Source organism: Talpa europaea (assembly GCF_964194135.1).
Source record: "Talpa europaea genome assembly, chromosome: 11".
Lineage (NCBI taxonomy): Eukaryota > Metazoa > Chordata > Mammalia > Eulipotyphla > Talpidae > Talpa > Talpa europaea.
Genome location: NC_140078.1, coordinates 78,758,750 through 78,786,437, shown reverse-complemented (window position 1 = coordinate 78,786,437; position 27,688 = coordinate 78,758,750). Strand labels below are relative to the sequence as shown.

General features: G+C 45.1%; 1 protein-coding gene across 1 annotated transcript in view; it reads right to left on the bottom strand.

Moving 5' to 3' along the window:
• The window catches only part of TRANK1 (tetratricopeptide repeat and ankyrin repeat containing 1), a gene marked incomplete at both ends in the record, with an annotated part of 85,190 nt that overhangs the window by 32,584 nt on the left and 24,918 nt on the right, over nt 1–27,688 (bottom strand). Inside the window, 7 exons of the mRNA XM_084248413.1 lie at nt 622–798; nt 3,287–3,541; nt 6,403–6,564; nt 20,068–20,238; nt 23,917–24,048; nt 26,022–26,160; nt 26,386–26,469. Coding sequence (XP_084104539.1) covers nt 622–798; nt 3,287–3,541; nt 6,403–6,564; nt 20,068–20,238; nt 23,917–24,048; nt 26,022–26,160; nt 26,386–26,469 — 1,120 coding nt within the window. The remainder of the gene's footprint in view (nt 1–621; nt 799–3,286; nt 3,542–6,402; nt 6,565–20,067; nt 20,239–23,916; nt 24,049–26,021; nt 26,161–26,385; nt 26,470–27,688) is intronic.

The following is a 27,688-nucleotide window of genomic DNA, read 5'->3' as shown; positions in this document are numbered from 1 at the left end:
CCTCAGAACACTGAACTTTCCCAAGTATCTAATACACATGAAATAGTCCAGTGACTCTCAACTGGGGGGGTGATTTGCTCCCCAGGGACATCCGGCCACATCTGGAGCATTACTGATGGGCACAACTAGGAAGGAGCTACTGGGTGGGGGGCAGGGGACACTGTTAAATATCCTACAATGCACAGGACCATCCCTGACAAAACGAATTATCTAGTTCAAATGTCAATAGTGCAAGATGGAGAAATCACCTTATAATATTCCAGTAAGATACTTTATATCTGGTCCCTTGAAAATGATACTCAGAAATAACTTTCCATTTATTTAGTATGTAATTTATATACACTTAGTACTGTGACAAATTATAAATGGGTAATACTTATCAGCTGTGGACTGCCAACTTTAAAACTTAAGAATCCTCTATCAACACCTCGATCACTAACATGAAGGTCACTTCACCCCATCAAGCTATGGGTGAGGGGCCAGGAGACAAGGGGACGACTGGCCAAGAAATGAGTTTTTCCAGATGGTTGGTCTTCCTGACGGTAAAGACCAGAATGCACAGCACTGGTTCTAATATCCAGCTTCCTTGAGTGCAAGAGTAGTTAACAAATAAAGGCTTACCTTTGTCTTCTAAATAGATGTGGAGTGCAGCATGCAAAGGAGTATCCCCTTCCCTGAGAGAAATACCATGGGGGTCTGCATTCTTAGTCAAGAGTAGAAAAGCCAACTCGAAGTCCTCATGCTGTAGGCACACGGTGATCGGTCTCTTCTGGTTCGCCCCAAGACCCTGGGGCAAGACTGGGGGAGGGGGACAGAGGGGAAGGGCACTTGTGAGCTACATCTCCTGATGGGTTCAGCCACTCACCTGAGGAGGGCAGGCACTTCTGCTCCTGAGTCCAAGAGCAGAGTAGACACCAGCCACTTCTGATTCTCTCCTACCACCGCCTTCCTGGGTGGCAGGGGGCTTCCACGGCCCTCAGGGTGAAAGGCCAGCTCCTTCGCCTGCCTCTCCCACCTCCCCATTGCCCCCTCATGCCCCACAGGACCAAGGGCCTTCCCCCTTCAGCACTGCCCTGAAGTGGGGAGCCATGAACACCTGAATCGGGATGGAGGAAGTGGCCCTGACGCCCAGTCAGTGACCAGGACACGAGAGCTGCTCCTTCCAGCTTCTACTGGGGAATGGCCATGTGCCCTCAGTTGCCATCTTCCCCCATACTTCTCGGCCCCCACATCACCTTCCTTTGCTTAGTCCATACATTCCCTCATACCACAGGCACCCTGACCTCCCTGCTGCACTTGCCCCCAGCAGCCTGCATTAATTCCTCTCTCTGTTCATGGCCCCTGAGCCCAGAGATTTGCTCAATAAGTACTTGCTGAATCCTGGGAGCAAAGAAATCACAATGGTCATAGTTTCCAGGAAGAAGTAGTAACATTAGAGTGTGACCAAGGGGTGCCCAGAGACCCCAAACAAATGGGGTGCATGGTGTAAAAGCATCCTGCGATCCGCAGTATAAAGACCAAGGCAGCAGACTCTTATAGAGTGAAAGAACATTAACGGAGTTAGTGTGCATAGAGAGAGAGAGGAAAAGGAAACTTCTTTCAATAAAATACCCCAAATTATCCAAATCTGCGGGCAAATGCCCAAAGTGGGTCGGCCTGAAGTGGGGCCAGAGGCCCAAAAGCTTGCGCAAAAGCTAGCCATAAGGCTAAGGTAACTTCTGCCTTAGCAGAATATAGGGAATATAGGGAAAGGATTCTGAAGCAGGACCCAGAAAGCCGGGATAGAAGGAGAGACCACATCAAGATAAGAGCTGCCATTGTCAGCTCCCCACATGTGTCTCACCCATGTGTGTCTCCAGGTGTCTCTACATGACTCTCCTCCACATGTCTCCTTCAATGTCTCCTTCCCAGCAGTACCAGAGTGCAAGTTGGGCCCAGAACTTTTTTTTAGGCTGCCTGCCTTACACCTCCACCTGGCTACTCAAATCCATGCTCTGTTTCCAGTAGCCAGTCCAAGGCAGCTGCATGTAAATGGGGGGGGGGGACACTCGGTACCTCCCCAAAAGGAGGTGTATATGTAACAATAACACTCCACAAAAGGAATGGGTTTGTACAAATAAACTGTAAGAGGCTTCCATCCGCCTCTGATGGCCTTGAATGAAGCCAATACCTTGGTTGGTATTTTGAAAGCCTAGGATAGGACCCAGGGGTGATACTCCTGTGAAGGGCATTTCCCCTAAAAGCAAGCAGAAGGCAAGCAAGCAGGAACAGCCCAGGCACACGCCCAAGAGCTTGCAACAGGAACTCATTTAATATGCAAAACAGCCCCAAGAAAGAGAGACTATTACCATTCCTGTTTTACAAATGAGGCCAGGGAGGCAAAAATAGCATGTCCAAGGCCACACAGCTAGTAGTGGCATTTGCAGAGAGGGGGTGGGGGAGTGGGAGGATGTTGGTGATTCTAAATTAGTTTTCAAATAAAACCTAATCCAGCAAGATGTCTGTGCACTCCAGACACATATCCAGTCAAGTGTGACTTTGCTGATTAAAGCAGCAGATGTGTCCACCCACCAATTATTTGGCTGTTACTTTAAAAACAAGCTTCCAAATCCCAATCTGCTCATTAGAAAAGAATGCCACAGAGTTGCTTAGAACCCACGAAAGTTGAGTAGAGGGGAGGAGACTCAGCAGGAAACAGAAATGAGTACGGTGGGCTAAGCCAGAAACAAGCATCCTCTACATACCCGCGGCTTCTCACCCAAGAGACAGAGAAGATAATAGAGGTTATGTGGAATTCACAAAGGTGCAAAGTTCCTACAGGGTTACACCAACTGCCAGTGGGGGCTAGCCCCAACATGGCTTCAGAGCAAGAAGACTTGATGAAAGAGATGGAGGCAAAATTTAAAGGCATCTCCAGGGCCTCCCTGGTGGCGCAAGGGATTAAGCACAGCACTGTGAAGCTATCCGCAGACTCTGCAGCACAGGTTAGATTCCCGGCAGGCCAGGGAGCTATCCACATGGCGCAGCAGACCTCTCCTGCCTTGCCTGCTGCTCCCCTCAGCAGTGTATTTCAGTCGATCTGCCTGTTCTGCTCCCCACTCTGTCTCTGGTGAATCCTCTCACCCTAGCTCCCACCCCCTGCACCTCTGGCACACACCCCAGTTCTTACATGCATAAATAAATAAATCTTAAAAAAAATAAAATAAAGGCGTCTCCAAAAGTCTCTGGTGACCAGGGGCCACAGGTCCATGGACAGCGCTCCAGGGTCACGTCTGCACATGCTCACCTCCGCTGTCTATCAGGAGGCCCAGTAGCAGGATCCTCCGCTGGTCCCAGGCAATGAGGTGGGGGATGAAGCCACAGAGGTCGAAGTCTGAGAAGCTGCAGTCTGGAATGAAGCCCTCTCCTAGCGGGGGCTCCCCGCTCACTTTGCGGGTCAGCAACAGGAGCACTTCTGGCCACTTCTGCTTTTCCAGTAAAAATTTGATGCAGGCTTTGGCATAGTTTCCATTAATGTCCCAAACCAGGTCAGGAGGAATTTCTTTCAAAAATAAGAATACACCACATTCCAGAAAAAGGTTCATATGATTTCTGTCACCAACTACAACCCAACACCTATGTGCTTAATTAACGCAACTGGTATTTTTAGGCACTGGGGAAACTATAAGAAGTAATTAATGCCACTCGTGAATGTCAATGTAAGTGCTGTCTGTGAGCTTCTTGGGAAGGTGAAAAATGCCCTTTGAAAAGGAGAACAGAACAGTGATTGTGCTTAAGGAAGAATATTGACTTGGGCCATCAACTCAGCTTACACTATGCATAATATTAAGAGTGTGTCCTATTTAAGGAATCTTGAAACACAGGGAGATCCTAGAGAATAATTAAAAAGTCAAGAGTTGCTGGGTGATGGCGAAAGGATGGTTTAATCCCAATTCTTTGTTTTTTATCACAATGTATGAAAGGTCCATGCAGGAGGCCGCAATGCAGAAGCCAACCAGGAAGCCCACCTGGGGGGCAGGAAAGAGGATACCTGCCTGGAGGACTCAGACAATGAGCCTCCCCCCTCCCCCCACGAGTCTCTTCTCAAACAAAGAGCCTCTACCTGCCCTACAAACTTTTCCCGCCATACGAGCCCAACTACCCACCCGACCTCTCCTCACCCTATAAAACCCTGCTTCCCCCTAACAACGTGCGCGACTCCACTGACCCCGCCTTGGGTCTGTGAGGTCCGCCCGGGGCGCAATAAACTTTCCCTCCCTTTGAGAAATTTAGCCCGGCTCTCCTTTCTTTACCGCGCTGAACCTTTCAATGTATAAGTGCTTCCATCTGACCTGTGATGTCTGGAGACAGGATAATGGTTGTCCCAGTTCATCCTGCTGGTGCATCTTATTAGTGGAAATTTTTTGGAAAGACTCTTAGTAATGAGAATGCCAGATAGAGCAATTAAAATTACAAGACATCAGTTAAATTTGAATTCCTGGTAAACAAAATATTAGTATATCTGGAACATACTGAAATTTTCCCCCCTTGTTTATCTAAAATTCAAAGTCAACTAGTATTCTGCATTTTGTGTGGTAACCTTGCCAATAAAAAAAGCTGAGAGGAATGGACGAAGGGGAGAAGACAAGAGTCACCTAAATGAAAGTAATTTGCTTCCTATCTTCTCCATGAGAAATCTCAGCCCTGCAAAATAGTTCCACTCCACCATACCAACTATTTTAAAAAATACTAAATTTCACCTACTTAGATTTCTAGAATCTTCCCTAATTACTAAAGTATGTCATCTAAGATCTTTCCGAGAAGTTTCCTGATTTTTCCAATTGAAAGGTCCATGCAGGAGCCCGGAATGCAAAAACCCACCAGGGAACAGGAATGCCTAAGCCTGCCTAGAGAATTCAGACAAAGAAACTACCCCCCTACCCCCACCCCACCCCACCCCACCCCCGCAAACTTTTTCTTGCCATAGGAACCCAGTTTCCCACCTGACCTCTCCTCACCCTATAAAACCTTGCTTCCCCCTGACAATGTGCACGGCTTCACTGACCCCCACCTTGGGTCCGTGAGGTCCGCCCGGGGCGCAATAAACTTTCCCTTCCTCTGAGAAATTTAGCCCGGCTCTCCTTTTCTTCACCGCGCCGAACCTTTCACCGATAATGAAAAAATTAGTGTTCAATCTATAAAACTTTATATTCTAATATTAACAAATATCTACAGAAGAGAAACATCTGTGGTATTTTTGAATCCTAGGGCAAGTTAGGGAGAATTAGGCAGCCTCAAGGACAGTGCAGGTGGGGACCTCCGGAGAGTTAAGGAAGGCTCCAGAGATAAGGACAACAAAAGGAATGTAACTAATTCCTCTGGGAATAATAAACATCCCAGGACTAAGGTCAACATTGTTACCAAACACCGGCCTCAGTTTCCCTCAGCCAATAAAGTGAGGCAGAGTTTGGGGAAAAGGAGAGTGGTTTAATTTGTTGACACATTAGGAGGGCAGCAGACTCATGTCTGGAAGACCACCGTCCTGCCCTATGACAGAGTGCAGGGAAATTTATGCAAGGGGGAGATGGGAAGGGGTCAGCACTGAGACCAGTGGGTGCCAGCCTGTTTTTCTTCAATAGCTGATGTTTGACTTTCTCTTCCTTAAAATACAGGGATTCTCATCTGGGAGACTGGGTCATAAAGATAAATCTATCAAACAAGAGGGAAGATGCAAAAAACGGGGAGAGACAAACCTGTTACATAAGGAATGTGAAGACCCCCGCCCCAGTAGCAGATTAAGTGAGACCACCAAGAACTAACCAATCACAAAGAAACTGGTGGAGCTTCAGAATAATGAGGGAAAGAAGGTCTATATTCCCTGAGACACGACTCCACTTTTGCTTCCTAGCCCCAACCTGGCCTGGTTTCCTGGCCTGGGAGTCCCACTTCATTTCTGTTCTTTTTCTCCTCAATAAACTTCTTTCTCTAAACAAACCTGCCTCTTCTCTCTTGCTTGCCTGAGCATCTGTGAAGTAAGTTCCTGCTGCAGCTTCGTGAGACATTAACCCGTGGTGGTCTAGTTGCTGGGACTCACTGCTGCCCTTGCAGCCTGGGAGCATTCCTGGCTGGGAGACTAGGCCTGAAAACCTACAATTATGCCATCATTTTCAAAGTGATTGTATAAGCAAAGCAGAAGTCTAGGAGGACACATGAAAAACTAGTAGCAGAGGTCACATTGGGGGTAGGACTAGAAGTTCAGGGGTGGATGATAGACACTTCACTGAAGAATATTTTGTGCTGTTTGAATGTTTTACATGTAGATCATGACAGTTCTTTTTTTAATTAATTTTTAAAGGATATTAGCAGAGTTTTATGTGCATACATCATCTCTAACACACAATTGAATGTTGAGAGAATAATCACCTTGCATAGAAGAAAGGAGGCGTAAGAACCTCTGAACGACATCTTGCTTCAGAAAGTTTTTAAGCGATATCCCATTTCCAGAGTTCATGTACTTCACCAGCTGCTCCAAGGTTCTCCGGAAGATGTCGCTTTCGTTTGAGGGTCCGTCACGATTGCTTAGTCCTGCAAAAAGACACCAGATGATGCTGACTCAGTACAGAGATCACTGCTGAGGCAGACTGCAAAACTGACTATTCTCTCTCCTCAGTGCATCTGCCATGTGACTTTGCAGCTCCTTCTGTTAAAGGGCAGGGAGAGGTGCACCCCAGACCCCCCAAAACCTGCCTGCTCAAAATGGGTTCTGCCATCCTCCACATCAACACACACACAAAAAAATATAAGACTTTAAGGGGAAGGGCCTCCCCAGTGGCGCAGCGGTTGAGGGCTGGGTTGCGAAGCTGCCCGCAGCCTCTGCAGCGCCGGTTCGATCCCCGGCTACCGGGCGAGGGTCCCACATGGCGCGCAGACCTCTCCTGCCGCCCGCTGCTCCCCTCAGCAGTGTACTTCGGTCCTTCTGCCTGTTCTGCTCCCCGCTCTGGCTCTGTTGAATTCTCTCACCCTCCCGCGCTTCTGACTGTACCCAGTGCATGTATAAATAAATAATAAATAAATAAATAAATCTAAAAAAAAAAAAAAGACTTTAAGGGGAAGAAACTTTAATACAATTAGGAAACAATACAGAAAAGGCAAAGAATATAGTTTCTAAATCAAGCACCAAATGTTACCCGTCCCATAGAGGGTAAAAGTCCACCTAAGCAGGATTGGCCCAGAGCAAGGCCCCCAAGACTGCCACAAGTCTAAAGCATCTTCCAGTGGGGACCCACAGAAAAGGATCAGAAACCACCAGACAAGTCTGGAAGGAAAAGAGCAAAATCAAAATCAAGATAAAAACCGCCATGGTCACCTCCCCACGGGTCTCTCACCCACATCTCTGTCACCCAGTCTACGACCAAAAGGCAAGCGCAGTTTCTTCACATGTCTCTCCATTCCATGTGCCTCCTCCAGGTCTCCTTCAGGCTCCATCCTGCTTCCTTCCTTCCTCAGTCTCCTCTCACGCTTCTCTCTCTGCTCAGCTCCACCCTCCTTTTGGGTGGGGCAGGAAACCTGGAACCTCCCCCTTTCATGGGGACCACCCTGTTATACTTCCATCGAGAGAGGAAACTGACACCCCCCCCCATCCTTGATTCTAGCCTGCATACATGGTTTGCTGTGATAAACAGAATGCAGTGGAGTCTGGTGCCCAGTTCTAAGCCTAGGCCTCAAGAGGTCCCGTGTAGCTCTAGCAAGGCTTAAGGGGCCCTGGCTCCTTCCACATGAACAGGTCCAAGCTAATCTGATGTGGGATAAGGGACAGCAGAGAACAAAAGAGTGAATTAGTCCAGCTGTCCAAATGGGGTCGCATATATGTGAAAGGGCCTGGCCACGATCAGCAAGTCTACAGACATTTGAAGGAGTTAATACCACAAGAACAGCCCAGCCAAATCGCCGAACTGCAGGATCACAAGCTAAATAAATGCTCGTTGCTTGAAGCCACTGAGGTGGGGGGGGAGGTAGTTTGTCTGGCAGCAGGAGATAACCCATAGAGCAGTTCAGGGAAAGTGATGGTGAAGACGGAATAGGGCCACGGTGATGCCCAGGTGAATGCCAACCTCCCAAACCTCCTGTCCTAGTGTAACAGGGTGGTCCCCAGGAAAGGGGGAGGTTCCCTGCCCCACCCAAGGAAGGGTGGAGCTGAGCAGGAAGAGGAGAAGCTGAAGAAGAGACTGAGGAAGGAAGCAGGATGGAGCCAGGAGACCTGGAGGAGGCGCATGGAGCCTAGAGATATGTGAAGAAACTGCGCTTGTCTTTTGGTCGTGGACTGGGTGACACAGATGTGGGTGAGACCCGTGGGGAGGTGACCATGGCAGCTTTTATCTTGATGTTGATTTTGCTCTTTTCCTTCTGGGCTTGTCTGGCTGTTTCTGACCCTTTTCTGTGGGTCCCCACTGGAAGATGCTTTAGACTTGTGGCAGGCTTTGGAGCCTTGTTCTGGGCCAATCCCATATGGATGGACTTTTACCCACGAGGGGACGGGTAACTTTGGGTGCTTCATTTAGAAACTAGACTCTTTGCCTTGCCTGTATTGTTTCCTAGTTTTATTAAAGTTCCTTCCCATTAAAGTCTCCTATGTTTTGTGTTGATGCGGCGGATGGCAGAACCCATTTAGAATAGGCAGGTTTGCGGGGTTTGGGCTGCCCCTCTCCCTGTCCTATAACACTAGCAGCAGAAACAGCCAATGAAAAGGAACTGCTAAGAAAAAGAAATCTTTCCCTGTTAAAGAGTCATAGACCTGGAAATGTAAAGTAAATAATAAGTTTTCTTCCTTAATAAGCATATCTAAACAAGGCCTGGCAGCAGGCCATCCTGGAAGATCTGTGTCCTGCCCCTTTTCCTGTGTCAAGATTTGTACCCTAACTCACCAACTTTATCAATGTTAAGTGTGTATAAAAGAAACTTTGTCTCTAGACCAGTGCTCAGACCTTATGGGACTACCCAGGTCTGAGACCTCATGCATGAGTAATAAAGCTTTCCTAACCTCACCATTCCTAAAGTACCGCTTGTTCTACCCTTGCCTAGGTAAAAGGCTAGAATTTATTTCTGCAACACCAAGAGGAAGGAGGCATCTCTCCAGCAGTGAAAATGATGAAGGACAAGAATAGAAAAAAAGGGGGAAAGGTGGTGCCACAAGACCAGAAACCTGGCTCACACAAGTAGGTGGGGATAGAAGGGATTAACATAGCCATTGACCCAGCCATAGAAACCAAGATCCTCAGGCGCCAGTGCTTAGATTACAAAACATAAGATCCAAGCAGGTATCAGACCACTGTAGGGAGTGTCTAGAGTGAAAACCCAAAGGTAAAGATATGGAGATTGAGCCCATTGTAGAATCTCCGGTCCCTTTCAGATGCAGCATAGTTATCCAAAATCAGGCAGAAACTGAAGGCTCACAAGGAGTGAGCCCCTCCCAAAGAGAAGAAGTCTATATCAGAGCAGTCTCTGCACTGGCATGGGGCAGCAGAACTTCTACCCACCTGTGATTATGCAGGTGCTTCTTTTCACCAACTCTCTCACTCCACAGCACAGCAGCTCCCTGCCTGCCTGTGACCTGTACAGTGCTGGGCTTCTCTTCACTAACTTCCCTTAGCAGAGCCAGCTGTCCTCAAAGCCACCCACCTGCAACCATGCAGGCCTCTCTTTCAGCAAACGTGTCCCTTTCCGGGCAGCACTTCCTGCTCGTTTGTGTCTACGCAAGTGTCTTTTACTCTTCTGTCCCTTTTCTTTTCTTTTTTTTTTTTTTAAACCATGCAGTTGCTTTATTTATTTATTTTTTTTTGGAGATTTATTTATTTATTTATACAAGCGCTGGGTACAGTCAGAAGCGCAGGAGGGTTAGAGAATTCACCAGAGCCAGAGCAGGGAACAGCACAGGCAGACCGACGAAATACACCGCCAAGGGGAGCAGCAGGCGCGGCAGGAAGGAGAGATCTGTGCGCCATGTGGGACCCTTGCCGGTGGCCGGGAATCAAACTGGCGCTGCAGAGGCTGCGGACAGCTTCGCAGCCAGCGCGCAAGCCCTGCGCCACTAGGCGAGGCCCTTCTGTCCCTTTTCTAACAAACCTGTTCTGAGCCTTTGTTTTCACACCCAATGGGAAGGGCCTGGCCCACAGCTTCAGCGCTGTCAAGTTGGGAAGAGATGAAGGAGTTTCCTACTTTCATGCTCTTTTTTCTTTATACGTTTTATTCATTTATATTTTTAATTGAGGTAATATTGGGATAACCCCATCAGGTATTGAAGAGAGCACACACAGGCCCCTCATAAACACCTCCCCCACACCCAAACACACACACACAACTAGGCACCAGGGAACCTGAGATAAGCAAAATCAGAGATAAAGGTGACAACATTAAAGAGTTCCAACAGACCTGCCCCCAGCGTAAACAACTCCAGCAGACCCCCTCCGGCAGAAGAGACCCCCACACACACACCCAAAATTCTAGCAGTGGCCAAACCCTATAAAGACTGGAGCTCCCATTTTGGGGCGTGATTCTGGCCTGCAGAGTCATCACCTCACAAATTTTCAATAAAGCCCACGTTTGTTGGATACTCTTGGCCTCCTTTCTTTTCCAACATTCTGGTGCCGAAATCCAGGACTGGCCTCCATCTCTTTCCTAACAGGAATCACGACCATAGTGTGCCCACAACCCACTCACCCATAATCCACCACCACCCCTGCCTCCCCAATATTGGTGCTTCAGTTCTGTAGTCAGCCAGCAAGGGTTAGTTTTTCAGCTTGTCTTTCTCTGACTCTCAGTTTAGTTACTTTATATTCCACACATTAGTGACACCATCCAGTACTTTTCTTTCTCCTGACTTTTTTTTACTTCAGAGTTATCCCTTCCAGCTCCATCCCCACGCTGTACATTCCCCAAGTACCTGCCCACCTTCTCACATCCTGGTTCTAATTAAACATGAGACTGCATGGGTTGGGGCTGCTCCTTCCTGCAGCAGCCCCTCTAGGCCTCTCTCCAATTGGACTTTATCTTTCTCTCATCCTGCTCCGCTCCCAAAGCTGCCGCCCTAAGAGGCAACATTATTTCAGTGAACAAGACAAACTAATTTTGGAGGGCAGATGGGTTTATAGAGAAATAATATGTTTTGCTTGTTTTCCTTTTCTATACATTATAAATTTTCTTTTAAAAAAGATCATATTGCTTTTGTAAGAAAAAGTATGATGGGCATTCTGTAAGTCAATACCCCACGTTGGCAAACTAAAAGTAGGGCACTGCCTGGTGCTGAAGGATGCAGCTGCCAAATCAGAGCCTGAGTCAGAGGCTGGATCTATGGGAGAAACTGACACAAAGAGCCAGTTCCAGTGTACTCTGATGTGCTGGAGGGTCCTGCATGGGCAGAGCAAAAAGCAATAGATTCTCTGATGGAGGACTGTAACAGGGTGGTCTCCAGGAAAATGGGAGATTCCAGGTTCCTTGCCCCACCCAAGGAAGGGAGGAGCTGAGGAGGAAGGAGGAGAAGCTGAGAGAAAATAGGGTGAAGGAAGGAAGAAGTGTGGAGAGCAAGAAAGAGACCTGGAGGAGGTACATGGAGGAGAGACATGTGAAGAAGCTGCACTTGCTTCTTGGTCTTGGACTGGCTGAAACAGACATGGGTGAGAGACCGTGGGGAGGTTAACAATGGCAGCTTTTATCTTGATTTTGATTTTGCTCTTTTCTTTCCAGACTTGTCTGGCTCCTTCTGCCCCTTTCCTATGGTTTCCTGCCAAAGGTGCCTTAGACTTGTGCCAGGCTTTTGTGCCTCAGTGGCCCTGCTCTGGGCCAATCCTGTTTGGCTGGGCATTTATCCACAAGGGGATGGGTAACTTTGGGTGCTTGATTTAGAAACTATATTCTTTTTTTTTTTAATTAGAGGCATGCTTTATTTATTTATTTGTTTGTTTGTTTTGTTTATACATGCACTGGGTACAGTCAGAAGCGTGTGAGGGTGAGAGAATTCACCAGAGCCAGAGCGGGGAGCAGAGCAGGCAGAAGGACCGAAGTACACTGCTGAGGGGAGCAGCGGGCGGCAGGAGAGGTCTGCGCGCCATGTGGGACCCTCCTCCGGTGGCCTGGGAGCAGCCGGGGATCGAACCGGCGCTGCAGAGGCTGCGCGCAGCTTCGTAACCCAGCACTCAACCGCTGCGCCACCGGGGAGGCCCTGGAAACTATATTCTTTGTCTTCTCTTTATTGCACCCTAATTGTATTAAAGTTCCTTTCCATTCAAGGTCTTACACACTAGAGTATGCATTGTCTTGATGTGGAGGATGGCAGAACCTATTTAGAACGGGCAGGTTTTGGGAGTTCTGGGGTGTCCCTCCCCCTGCCTGTAACAAGACCAGAGAACAAAGGCTTCAGAGTCATAGATTTATTCTTACTCTAAAGGGCCACACCGGGATGAATCAAACAAAGATCACAAACAACCTGAGAAAAAGCTGAGCAATGGCTCGAGAGGGGGACGTGCTGCCATCTGGCGGTGGCCGTGAGGGATAGTAGAGACAGTGACAATCCCGCCCAAGAGTAAATGCTTCTGCTCAAAGTGGTCTCTGGCACCCCTGGCAACTGGTGAGAACTGCAGAACTATCACAAACCTGCTAAATCAAGGCACATCTCAGTGCACCCCCAAAGGACTCGTGTGCACGTTAATGTCGGGGAAACTCTGGTTTAGAGAACAGCAAAACTCTTTAGCAAGGTCCTTTATTTCCCAGACTTCATTTCTCACTAAGATGCAAAAGCTACCCTAATGAAATAGACTATCACCACTAAAATCATCAAAATGGGGCACAGTGAACCACAAGAAGAGCCAAGGGGTAAGCATCTTTTGACCTAGCCTGTAAATTGGAATTTTCATTCATCTGGGCACTAAAATCCAAGCCCACGGATGTAAAAAAACAAAAGTCATCAAGACAGATCAAGAATAAGGACACCAAGCTCTTAGCAGCAGTTACTCCCCAAACAATGTTCCCATCTGACCCATTAAAATGTGAGGATATACCGAGGTCCATAAAAATCTCCATTTTTCTGAATGGAGGTCAACCTTCATGCCCATGACCTTGTGCCCTCTCTTTGCTTCTCCCTCCAACTGTCTTCTCAACCACTACTCTGGATGAGAAGATTGTTCTGGAGCTACAGTCGAAAAAGAAACACACTGTTCACAGTAGTGGACAATAACTTAATTACATAAAATTAAAATTAATTATATAAAATCTTTAAATTTCAGTTCTTCAGATTCATGAGCAACAGGCATCTCAAGTGCTCAATAGCCACATGTACCTAGAGGCTACCCCACCAGAAAAAAGTAAATAGAGAACATTTCTATCATTGCAGAAAAATTGTACTGCACGGTACTGGTCTTATAAGAATCCCCATCCCCAATTCATGTTTTAAAGTTTGTGTAACTAGCAAAATCTTAGAGGAAAAAAATATGCATACAACTCTCTACAGCCATATGGAAGTGCAAAGGAACAGTAGTATGTAGTACATGACTCGCACAGACTCGCACCTGAAGGGTTCCACGGCAAGGAGTACTTTGAGAAGTTCTTTATATAAAGACTCCAACCTGGGGGCCTCCTTGTTGGCCTAGGGGTTAAGTCTCAGCAATGTCACCACTCTGGTCTCAGTTCAATCCCCAACCAGGGAGGTGACCCACAAACGGCACAGCAGACCTCTCCTGTCTCACCCACTGCTCCCCTCAGCAGTATATTTTCTGTCAATCTGACTGTTCTGCTCCCCACTCTGTCTCTGGTGAAGCTTCTCTGATGCCCCATACCTCTGGCCTACACCCCAGTTCTTCTATGCATAAATTAATTTAAAAAAAAAAAAGACTCCAACTTATTAGTCCTTCCTGATAACTGTCATCTTCCTCTTTTTCAATTTGTATCCATTTCTTTTGCTTTTTTTGGATTCAGTGTTTCCTAACAGTCTATCAATATTCCTTTAGCATGACAAGGAAATCTCATGGTCAGTGGTCTGGAAAACCTGAAAATAAATATCCAAGAAGTTTCCCACTGAGTGTCGTGGGCATTCATTGCCATCACAAACTACCCCGAGAGCCAAGTGGCAGGCCTGGAACAGGTGTATCCTTCTAGCACACACTTTTCTGCCGAGTGAGTATAGTTGAATTCTAGTAAATAGAAAGGGGAGAAGCTGTAATTCTACTGAGTCTCTTTCTTTGGCTCCAAACCTGGATCATGGATTTAGTTAGTGAAGGAGGAGAAAGATGGGAGAGTAAGACCCTCTCTCTGGGGCCTCCCAGGTGGTACAGCGGTTGAGCGCTAGGTTGCAAAGCTGCCCGCAGCCTCTGCAGCGCCGGTTTGATCCCCGGCTGCCGGGCGAGGGTCCTACGGTTTGATCCCTGGCTGCCAGGCGAGGGTCCTACATGGTGCGACAGACCTCTCCTGCCGCCTGCTGCTCCCCTCAGCAGTGTGTTTCGTCAGTCTGCTCTCCCCTTCTGGCTCTGGTGAATTCTTTCACCCTCCCATGCTTCTGACTGTACCCAGTGCGTGTATGAATAAATAAATAAATCTTAAAAAAAAAAAAAGACCCTCTCTCTGCAGATAAGGTGATTTTAGGATTAGAACATACTCCACAATTCCATTATGCAAGGAAACAGAAAAGAAATGAAAACTTTAAAACTAATCAAAAACCTAGAAGAAATGATAGATCCTTAGTATTATATGATTTCCCAAGAGAATCAGGAAGAAATAGAAAATTTAAACAGACCGATCACTATTAAGGAAACTGAAACATAACTCAAAAAGCTCCCCAAAACAATCATTAAAATGAAGAAACAGCATACTAAATGGGAAAAGATATTTGCAAATCATATACCACATATTTACATATATATAACATATGACATACATATTATAAAAAGAATTCATACAACTAAACATGAACCAAAAACAACCTAATTAGGGCCTCCCCGGTGGCGCAGCGGTTGAGCGCTGGGTTGCGAAGCTGCCCGCGGCATCTGCGGCGCCGGTTCGATCCCCGGCTGCTCCCCGGCCACCAGAGGAGGGTCCCACATGGCGCGCAGACCTCTCCTGCCGCCCGCTGCTCCCCTCAGCAGTGTACTTCGGTCCTTCTGCCTGCTCTGCTCCCCGCTCTGGCTCTGGTGAATTCTCTCACCCTCCCGTGCTTCTGACTGTACCCAGTGCATGTATAAACAAAACAAACAAACAAACAAATAAATAAATAAAAACATGCCTCTATAAAAAAAAAAAAAAAAAAAAACAACCTAATTAAAAAATGGGCAGAAGATCTGAACAGACATTCCTCCAAAGAAGACATACAGATGCCCCACAGGCACATGGAAAAATATTCAGCAGCGCTTACTACCAGGGAAATGTAAATCAAAACAACAGTGAGATATCATCTCATACCTGTAAGAATGACCATTATTAAAAATAAAAGATACAAGTGTTGGTGAGGATGCTGAGAAAAGAGAACCCTCATACACTGTCGGTAGAAATATTTTCATGGTGCAGGCATGGAAAACAGGATGGCAATTGCTAAAAAATTAAGAATGGAAAGACCATATGATTCAGCTCTCCTGCTTCTATATAGATATATATGTAAGGAATACAAAAACACTAATTTTAAGAGATTTTATGTTCATTGCAGTACTATTCAGGATAACCACAACTGGTAACAACCTAAATGCCCATCAGTGACTGTGTGTATATAAAGATACATGGTATAGACACAATAGAATACTATTCAACTATAAAAAAACGCTACCATGTGCAACAACACAAATGGACCCAGAGGTACTGTGCTAAGTGAAATAGGTCAGACGGAGAGAGATCACCACAGGACTTCATTCGTATGTTAGATAAAGAGACAAAATAAATGAATAAATAAAACAAAACAAAAACTCTTAGACTACAAGAACAAAATGGTGGTTACAATAGGGGAAGATGGAAGGAGGGGGGTAAATCAGTTAAAAGGGGGCAATTGTATTATGATAGATGGGCATTTAGCCTTTTAATGGTGATCATAATGTAGTATATACAGACATTGATTTATAAGATGATACACCTTACACCTATATAATGCTATATATACCAATGTTCCCTCAATTAAAAAAATAGCAGAAATAAACCTAATCAAGATGAATGCCATGCTAAAGTTTATAAGACTAAATACTAAGATACATATAGGTATATACAATATTCTAAGAATTAAAATTAGAATTAATAAATAATAAATTTGCAAACAATTCAGCCATTTTTATACCATTAACTGGTCCTTTTCTGTTGTTATTTTAAAACCTGGACATTCATTGGTAAAGGAATAGGTTTGGTTAGTTTTAATTTCTCAACCAGTAGTAACCATTCTGAAATGGAGATTACAATTATAAGCTCACAGGAAACATTTCACAATGGTTTATTAATTACACTCTACTACAGGATAAATCACAACTCCTTAAAATAGAAAACAAAAACTAAAACAAAATGAAAGACACCCATGGAAAAACAGAGAACTTTGGGGGCTCCCTGGTGGCGCAAGGGGTTAAGCAACGCACTATGAAGCAATCTGCAGCACGAGTTTGATGCCCGGCCAGCCAGAGAGAAACCCACATGGCGAGGCAGACCTCTCCTGCCTCACCTGCTGCTCCCCTTAGCAGTGTGTTTCAGTCAGTCTACCTGTTCTGTTCCCCACTCTGTCTTTTGTGAATCCTCTCACCCTCCACACCTCTGGCCTGCACCCCAGCTCTTGTATGCATAAATAAATAAATCTTTAAAAAAAACAAAAAACAGAGAACTCTGCAAATAACAGAAACTATTTTAAATAAATAATTAAAACATAGATGGAGCAATGGGTGGGGATTTAAGTGAAAAGCAGCTTCAATGTCCTTCATGTAGAGCTTTCCTAACCCTAGAAAGCTTTCCCCACCCTATCCAGACTATCTCCCACCTGCACCCCAACACACAGACCACACTAGTCCCCTTCAACTTGCCACCTCCCATTCCTGGGAGGGAGAGTTTCTAGGGGAACACATACAAATCACCTCAGTAAATACTTACTAACCAGCTCCTATGTATTAGTTAATCTGGTCTTTCATGCAAAAGTACAAACCACCAAGAAGATAACTAGGAAAAAGCAATAGCAGAAAAGACAAGGAAGAAAATGAATCAATTAACTCCAAAAGAAACAAATAATTCAGAGATGAGAGGAAGATGTCCTTTGAAGAAAAATTCTTAAATGCCATTCAAGAAGAAGTGTCAGATACTGAACCAGGGTAACTGGCCACAGATAAGAAACAGTCAGAAAACAAGAAAAAGTACTTAGAAATTAAAACTAATTTTCCAAATTAAAAAATGCAATAGGCAATTTATAAAGGAAAAACTAAAGCCCAAGTTAAGAGCTGGGAAGTAGAGAGGCATGTAAAAGATTCAGGAAACTCATCCATCCACTGGTAGTAGCAGAAGGAGAAAAGAGATGTTGGAAGGAACAAAATAAGAGAGATAATTTCCCTGAGCTAAAAATGTCAGATTGAAAGGGGCAAGAAGAATGAAGCAGGACCCACACCTAGACACATCCCAGGGAAAATCCTTGAAGGGCAAATAAATGAGACAGCCATCCAATTTCTAAACAGTAGCAAATGGGGGTGGAATACAAGGAAACAAGTTCTTCAGTGTTGTGAGGAGCAAGGGTTACAGCACGTTCCATAAAGTACAATACCATGGATCTTAGAAACACCAGAAGAGGTTGCGTTAAACTGTGACGAGTCCCTGAGTGTAAAACACATCCCAGTTTCAAAGGTGTTAAAATGTGGGGGAAAGTGAAACTTAGAATTGATGAAATATAACACCTACGTTCAGACAAATTGTCAATCAATTTGAGGATAAAATAAAGCCATTTCCAAAAACTCCATAAATCCATGTCTCTAAAAAACTCCCTTGAGTAGGTGCTCAAGGAGAGCAAGAGAAAAATCTAAACAGACAAGATGAGCCACAAGAGTTACACATGAGTGCAAGAACAAAGGAGGCACATGTATTACATGTGTGTATGTACATGTATGTGTACACATAATCAGGTGTGCATATATACACAGACCTGCAATATGTATAAGCTTCATTAAACTGGGATGATTCAAAGTATTTCATTTGATAATCCATTTCTCTGGCTCCAGCTACACTACTACTTGTAGAAACAATGATTTATTCAGGGCCTGCCTGGTGGCTCAGGGGTTAAAGACAGCTCTATCAAGCTATCACTAGCCACTGCAGCAAAAGTTTGATTCTCTGGGCAGCCAGGGATCAACCCACTTGGCATAGCAGACCTCGCCTGTCTTGCCCGCTGCTCCCCCCAGCAGTGTATTTCAGTAAATCTGCCTGTTCTACTCCCCACTCTGTCTCTGGTGAATCCTCTCACCCCCCCAAACCTCTGGTCTACACCCCAGTTCTTGTATGCCAAAATAAATAAATCCTTTTTTTAAAAAAAGAATGATTTATTCATGATACACCATGTCACCACCTGTTACTGGTTGTCAATTTTTAGAATCAATCCATAGAGGAAGCAGGGAAAATTCAAAGAACAGAATGTAAATGACACAAGTAAAATTACGAGACAAAATTCAACAAGTGGGACTGATTGACGTAGGCCACACTACCCATGCTGTCTAATGACATGGTCCACGCAATGGGGGAGACTCCCAAGAAGAGGGGAATTTCTACACTCCCCAGAAGAGGTGAACACAGGCGTTTCCACAGCAATGCCTACTAAAATTCTTGTTTGTCTTTGGTTAATACAAAAATAAGTTAGTTATAAATTGGCTTGTGAAAACCTAATTCAGATTAAGGCGTCAATTGGCCTGTTGTTCTTACGCATGAATTATCACAAAAGAAAGAAAAATTGCTAAAGTAATAGTTAGGAAAGATGTGTTTTGGCTCTGAGAACTATGGAGAACAAGCTGTCCTGAACCAACTGTGCTTGGAAAGCATGGCCTACCGGGGTTGGGGAGGGTGAGGAAGAAACGGGACATATTTGTGGGAGCAGTACATTTCATGGTATATGCAAAAGGTCAATAGTTCGCAGGTGGTATGGAGGTTAGGTATTTCTGGTTAAGAGTTAGATTTCTGTAGAAATAAAATAGATTTGATGAGCTACTTTAGGTTGCTTTGAAGTAAATGATAGATTAGCTAGATTATTTGTGTGTTAGGGAAATGGGTTGATTAAGCAACAAAATATAGGGTAAGACATTAACGCCCATTCCGGTATAAGGGAGTTTGAAAGAATGATTAATTGTTACCAGATATTGTGCTGTCTTAGGTGACTGATCATGCTGGGAAAATGAGATGTACCAAGAAAACTGATTGTTCCTGATGTTTTTCTTAAGATGATCAAAGAGGTGCCCTTTTTGGTATGAGGCCAAGAGGGTCTCCACATGCCCATGAGAAAATATGTAATGATTGCCTTTGTTTTGCTTTATTGCTTATGTTGATGTAATCTCACTGCCTGCTTTGCTGTATAAAGAAAGACCCGCTGAGGCCCTCAGCAGGAGATACTTGCACTAGATAGAGTATCTGTATCTGCCTCAATAGCTGTTCCGCTGACGCTGTCCATCCTTTCAGGAACCCCTGACATTTCACTAGCTGGAGCTGGCTTCCGGCAACTGATTTGTTGTACCTCATTTTACAGTTATCAGGTAATAGATGCTTTTCCCAAATTGATAAATCAAGAAATCGAGACAGAAGTGCATTTTAAATTGTTGGCTGTGATTGTTGCTGAGGATTAGGCGTAATTTTTAACTCCTATTCTGTCTGAATTTGTTTCTTTTTTATTGTGTGCCTGCATAGGAGAAGAAAAAATTCCTGTCCAAAGGCAGAGCTGGCGAAGTTCCCAGAATATCATAGATACTCTGGTTCTAACTTTCCAATAAAGGAAACAAGTTTTCCAAAGATTGGGGTTGGAGGGGTCCTCACTCTCATCTTCATAGACCAAGAAAAGATAGACTGGTTTGCATCCAACACCACAAAACCAGTTTTATCCCACATCAAAATAAAAAGTTATTTCACCAGAGGCTGTACCTGATACGTCCTTAGAACACGCAGCCAGCTTTTCCAAGTGACTGTTGATTTTGTCAATGGCTCTGAAGTTCTTATTCCTCTTCAGGATGTCCATGACGGACCGGGACTGCCGATCTACCAGGGTGGGGTCTGCCCCGTAGCGCAGGAGCATCTGCACATCCTCTGTTTGTCCTGGGGTGGGCCAGAAGGAGAAGGGGGCCTTGGCATGGTTCCTTCTGTAAGGAGCCATCCCCATGGGTGCGAAATCCCCCAGTTCCCTGCCCAAGCAGCCCAGGGTAAGGGGAGCAAGGTCTCTTTGCCTGTAGGACCTGAACCGCAGACCTTAGGCAGTCCACCCAAGTCCCAAAGCAAGGAGTTCTGTCTAGAGTGGGAAGGACAATAGCTTTTCAGAGCTCAAAAGTGCGCTCCTCTCTCTACCTTTCTCCCCTCTCCTTGGCAACAAGCAGGGAGAGGGGGAATCTGGTTACTAGGCAACAGTTACAGCTGTAAGGATAACAGCAAGCTGTGACTTCAGATTTCTTTATTCCCTAGACAGGAAACAGAATATTCTTCCAGAAAGAAAAAAAAAAAAAATCCTATCTGGGGTCAGGAAAAGAAAATGGCAATTGCTTTCACACCAGGGTCTTTTTGTTGTCAATGTTTTCCCCAGGCCCCTGGGTGCCAGCTCCATATGCTGCTTTGGCATAGCTAGTGCCAAGTATCAAGGGGTCTCTATGATCACAAATGCAACAGTTTTCAAAATGGAACAGGTGTATCTTGGAGAACAAAGCCTTACTGTGGGTGCACAGAATTTTGGGAATCAAGGCTTGATCCTACACAGAAAGCTAAAATGCACAGCCCCACCAAGGCAACTGCACTGGGTATTCTCCTGCCAGCCTCTCCACCCCCACCCCCATCACACCTGCCCATCTCCCATTTCACAAAAATAAGACAAAATTAAAAAGTCATACTTCTTGCCCATTAACAATCTCACTTGGTGGGCAGAATTCTAAGCTAGACCCTGAGAATTCCAAGTCCTGACGTAAACACACCTTCTCCCAATTAGTCCATCAAATACTAACTTAGGTGCTGCTGTGTTGAGGCTGTGTAAATGCCATTAAAATCTCAAAGCAGGGCCTCCCTGGTGGTGCAGCAGGTTGAGCGCAGTGATGTGAAGCTGTCCACAGCCTCTGCAGTGCCGGTTTGATTCCCTGCCGGCTGGGGAGAATCCCACATGGCGCAGCAGACCTCTCCTGTCTCACCCACTGCTCCCCTCAGCAGTGTTATTTCAGTCAGTCTGCCTGTTCTGCTCCCCACTCTGTCTCTGGTGATGCCTCTCACCCCCCATATCTCTGGCCTGTATCCCAGCTCTTGTATGCATAAATAAATCTTTAAAAAAAAAAAGAACTGGGGTGCAGGCCAGAGGTGTGGGGGGGAAGAGTGGGTGTGTGTGTGAGAGGATTCACCAGAGACTAAGTGGGGAATAGAACAGGTAAATTGACCGACATACACTGCTGAGGGAAGCAGTGGGCGAAACAGGAGAGGTCTACTGTGTATGTGGGTAGCTCCCTGGCTGGGGATCGATATCATGCTGCAGTGGCTGCAGATAGCTTCATAGGTTGTGCCTTAACCCCTTGTGCCACCAGGGAGGCCCCACATGTCCATAATTTTTAAGTGGATATCAGAAGATATCAAATTGTTGTATATTTATGTTCTATGATATACAAGTAAAGGAGATAAGTTTTCCTTTAAAATATCAATGTGTACATAATTTTAAAAATTACCTTTTCTTAGAAGTATTTAGACTCACAGATAAAAAAAATTTAGGATTGGCAAAGAGGTACACAGGTTTCTTCTCATCTCCCATCCACCAGATTGGAGTTCTTTATTACTTTTACCTCACAGAGCACTAACTTTTTTATAGAAGAAATGTGCTTGTCTCCATCCAAAAGAGAAAAAACAAAGCTTGAGAGGTGTGAGAGTTTCCAGAAAAAAGTAGAGAGGGCCTCCCTGGTGGCGCCAAGGATTAAGAAGTAACCTATGAAGCTATCGGCAGCCACTGCAGTGAGTTCAATCCCCAGCCAGGGAGCTATCCACATGGTGCAGCAGACCTCTCCTGTCTTGCCTGCTGCTCCCCTCAGCAGTGGATTTCAGTCGGTCTGCCCGTTCTGCTCCTCACTCTGTCTCTGGTGAATCCTCTCACCACTCGCATCTCTGGCCTATACCCCAGCTCTGGTATACATAAATAAATAAATCTTTTTTTAAAAAAAAAGGAGTGATGTTGGGAGAGACCCCACACAGCCAAGCAGATGGGCCTTAACCTAAGTCTCTAAGGCATGTGAAAACACATGTGTCTTGGAGGAAAACCTCGAGTAACCGGACCTGGTGTTGAGTGCCCGGAATGTGACCTGTGTAGAGTCATACTTCAGTATCTTCACAGCCAAAAATGAATTAGGAGAAAAACTCCTCTGCTCTAGCTAGTGGATGATTAGATTATGTATAGGACCTGACCACTTGGTGTCCAGAAGTCGGGAGCAGGCAGTTATCAGTAGCAAATAGAATAATTAATCACTTAAACTGTCACCGTATGGTATGTTTTGATGTTGTGCTTAATGCACTCTGAAAAGGTATATAATGAGCACTAAGAAAATAAAGATTCACTGCATGCTGGACATGACAGTCTCCTGTGTCTGATTTCCTTCACCGTTGTATCCCAGGTCCAGGACTCACTAGAAGTCCACAAGTGTCACCAGAACAGGGACCTGAGGGGATACCACCTACTAAAGTGACAAGGTGATGACGGCGTCGGTGAAGTTTACATAAAGTGGTGAGGGGAAACAAGGGGAAAAATACAGCATGGGGCATTCTTCTTCTCATCTTTCTACTTTTGCTTCTTTGTTGAAACATTTATTAGCAGAAAACAGGGCAAAATTTCCACTCTCTCAAATTCTTGATTCTTTGTATGTTGTTACTAAATGTAACCTGTGGTTTTCAGAGGACAGGTGGTTAGATATAGAAACTCAAAAATGAGTAAGAGATAATGTGACATGATCTTATAAATGGAGGAAGAAATGCTTCAAGCTTTTCCTGTTAATTATTTGGGGAGGAGGCCAGGTGGTCAGGTCCTATACGTAATCTAATCATGCACTAGCTAGAGCAGAGGAGTTTTTCTCCTAATTCATTTTTGGCTGTGGAGATACTGAGGCATGACTCTACACAGGTCACATTCTGGGCACTCAACACCAGGTCCGGTCACTCAGGTCTTCCTCCAAGACGCATGTGTTTTCACATGCCTTACTGACTTAGATTAAGGCCCATCTGCTCGTTGCACAGGGTCTCTCCCAACAGGGGGACCTAAAGAGAGGTGTGTGGCAATGCACAGGCTAGCCCGGTAAGTCTTTGGGAAAAGAACCAGCTTGCCCGCACCTGCCTCACTCTTGCACATGGTCTATCTGGGTCTGGAAGCCAATTCTGGTGTTTGATTTTAAGTGCCATAAAGGCAGAACCCTGTTGTCTGAAGCACAATTCACCTCTGGTGGCACAGGGGGAGCATAAAATATAGCACCTAGTAATTGAACAACTTAGTAGGGTGATGAGGGAGGAGACAAACACAGCCAGCAGCCATGTCCCTGAGCCGATGGAAGCCACTGAAAGCAAAAAGAACACTTGGTGCCCAGATGTTCTTTCTTCTCTCACCTGCCTCCTTCCTGCATCCAACCTATCCCTGCCAATACTGTTAATGTCAGGCAAAGGTTAGCCCTCCTAGTCTGCCACAGGATAAATGGTAAAACACAGTGGTCCACTCTGGGGTTCTCCTGTGGCTGAAATGATCCAGCTAAGCACACACTCCAGGGAGGTGCTGCTACTCACGCTTGGTAAGGTACCCTGGGGAGTGGGCGGCCACCACATGCAGGACCGTGCAGCCATCCTCATCCTTCTGGTTGATGCGGCCTTTCCACTCAGGTCTATGGTCCATCAGCCACCTGAAAAGTTGGTTTTCCTCTGAAGGGAAATAAAATAAGTTACTGATGTTATTTTCTACATACAGAAAATCAACACAGCAAATCAATCTGTACCACACTAGGGGACCACATGGAGACCCCAACATACATTACCATGCACCAGGAACAGATGTGGGAGAAAGAAGTAGGTAAACTAAAAGGATGAGCTGTGGAAAGTTATTCATAACAGGGACTCCCTGGTGGCACAGGAGTTGAAGTCTCAGCACTATGAAGCTATCGGCAGCCACTGCAGTATGAGTTTGATCCGAGCCAGGAAGCTACCCACATGGTGCAGCAGACCTCTTCTGACTCGCCGGCTGCTCCCCTTGGCAGTGTGTTTCAGTTGATCTGTTAGTTCTGTTCCCCACTCTGTCTCTGGTGAAGCCTCTCACCCCCACGCACCTCTGGCCTGTACTTCAGTTTTTGTATGCATAAATAAATAAATCTTTTTTTTTAATTTTATTTATTTTATTTATTTATACAAGCACTGGGTACAGTCAGAAGTGCAGGAGGGTGAGAGAATTCACCAGAGCCAGAGCGGGGAGCAGAGCAGGCAGAAGGACCGAAGTGGGACCCTCCTGCGGTGGCCGGGGAGCAGCCGGGGATCGAACCGGTGCTGCAGAGGCTGCGGGCAGCTTCGCAACCCAGCGCTCAACCGCTGCGCCACCGGGGAGGCCCTGCATAAATAAATAAATCTTAAAAATGAAAAATAAGTCAATATCTCCAATGCCACCCAACTAACAATAGGACATGTGGTTTAAATTCCTTCCCCAGACTCCTCCTCATTGCTCCAAGAGGAAGGAAAGCCACACACTTCTGCCAAATCTGTGGACACCATTTGCTACTGGGGCTTCGCTCTGAGGAATATATCAGGGACAAACTTTGAAGACTTGATCTTATCAGTGCCAGCCTATAACCACAGGAGCTAAATCAAAGAGCAGATACAACAGGGAATCACGAATTTCATAAGCACAGACATACCTCTCTGAGTTCTAGACTCCCAGTTCCAAACTCCCAATTTGAAACTGGGAGGAGTGGCTTAGGTTGTTTTTAATCAATTTTATTTTTAAATGTTTTATCCACCAATTCCTCTTTAGGAACAATATTTCTTTTGGATCCCTCAGTCGGTGTAATAGATAACAACAGGGCAAATCTGGCTAAAGCAGAGAAGGTAGCCCAGGTCTTCAAGACCCTGCTCACTACCCAGCACCTCAATCTGGTGGAGATGATCCATTCCAGAAAAGGAAGACTGCCTAAGCAAGTTCTTTTGTCTCTCTGGTTCTAAATGGTATGGATAACCTCCAACAGTAATGTCATATATGCTTCGAAAAGACAAACAAGCCTCTGGTTAAAGTGTGGGTGTATATATATTTTAATAATAAAATTAAAATATATTTTAATAAAATTTAAAAATTTTAAAAATTTAAAGCCTATAGCCAGGTGACACTTTTTTTTAAAAAAAAAGATTTTTATGAAAATAGGAGTCCTTTAAAAAAACCACAATTGAACTGTATGGGCAATAGCCAATATTCCCTTGGAGACTGCCCCCACTCCATCCTACCCCCACGCCTGAGCTGCCTTTGTCAGAGGAAGTAAACTCCATGGTCCTCATGGGGCTCTGGCCAGCAAAGGCTGGCTGTCCCAAGTCTCCTCCTTGGGACCCAGCACTCTACCCTATTGGCAGGAACTGTCTAGAAACAGAATTCTTTCCACTTGGGCTTCGTGCAGCTACCAGGTCCCAGGAGAAATAAAATGATGCTGCTTTCCTGCTGCCTTCATTCATTTGAATAATTGAATCATTTGAATAATCGAACATTTAAATAACCAATTATTTGAATAATCAAATATTTGACTATTCAAATGATTTGAATATTCTACAATCAAGTGATCACATTCTGGTTTTGATTGTGCTTAGCAGATTCCAGGAGCTCAGAGCTGGAAGGGCAGCCTGGAGGGTGTATTGTCGGAACTCACTCGCTTGGATGCAGAGTCTCATGAGGGCATGAAGTGGGTACGGTCCTATGGTCTCAATATTTGCACCCAGGGAGATGAGCCACTGGACTAACTTGGGAACCTCTTCCATTTTCTCATAAAATCCAATAAAGACATATTTCTGGAAAAGAGAAAAGAAAAACCACAAATGCATGGAAGGAATCATAGAAGTCACTACATCAATATGAAATTTTAAAATTCTTCCATAAAGTTTGGAATCAGTGAAATCTGGATTAGTTATGGCTCAAAGCTTATTTTTATAATTAACAAATTTGTGGCAGGAAGCTGAAGGGGAAGATGCAAACCTGAGTGGCTTGACTTGAAACCATGATTCAAGCCACCTTACCTCAAAGAGACTTTTCAGTGATAAGCCTGGGACATGGATATTTCTTGGTAGTCGGTCCTTTTTTGCTGACAGTAGTAGAAATGACTGATGGAAGGGGAGAAAAAGAAAATGTTGGAGTAATAAAGTCCTCCAAACAGGTTATTAGAGCACAAGTTATCTTAATCTTTAACAGGAACAACAAAACAAAACACCCTCTAGCGCTATCTCTTTTTTAAGCTACCTGCCAAGCTTTTCAGCTTAAGCCATAATAATCATGAGCCCTTGAACAGTCTAGCTGGCTTCCTGTTCTTGCTGTGAGCTAAGCTTCCTCCACACTTTCTCAAAGGCAGCTGAGGACAGGAGCTGGTATCAAGCACATTACAGAGAACATAATAGCAGTGGGGTAAAATAATTTCCTGCAAAGTTCTTAAAGCTTAGCAGGCAAAAGCATCAAATCCTTCAGAAAACCCCATCCTAATCAATTCATTAGCTCATCGGTGTTTCAGAAGTCCCAAGTATTCAGGGTCCATAAGACTCTACTGAGCAGAGCTGCACCTGGTCCCTATCACTAGAGAGAGAGCTCACTGGACACATCCTTACCCAGCTCCTGGTTCTGTAGCCATATTAGTAGCTTGGAAATTGACCAAGTGATAGCATTTACACTATAGGGATTGGCAAGTGCAATAAATTGGTACTTTTTTTGTTTTTTTTTTTTTTGCAGAGAGCCAGTTAAAACCACTAACCCTATTTAAATTCACTGAAGAAACTGAATGCCAGAGTAGTTAAGCAATTTTTCCTAGGTCACACAGAGAGTATATCCCAAGAGACCCCTGCTGAGATCATCCAGTTATGCTAACAACCTTATAGGGTGCTCTTGTTTTTGGTGATTTTCTGGATTGCCAGCATCAGGAAGCACAGCAGACCCTTTTAACTAAACCCCAGCCTAGACTGGCCCATTCTCATGAGTGCTTCTAAGCCACCATCAATGACTACTATTCTTGGGGGACTTGGCATATGCCAGGCATTACAAAACTCCTTTAGCTCAGTGCCTGGCACACTGTAAGCCCCCAATAAACATTAGCTGATATTCTTAGGAGGTGCTCTTGGCTCATTATTTCTAATCCTTCTAATCCCTGAGGGAACAGGTTTACATCCTGCAATTTATAAATGAGGAAATGAAACTCAGAGGGAAGTAGTTAGCCCAAAATAGCAAGTAGAGGATTAGGATTCAAGAGGATATCTGTGGGCCTCCCCTAGTGACGCAGAGGTTGAGCGCTGGGCTGTGAAGCTGCCCACAGCCTCTGCAGCGCCGGTTCGATCCCCG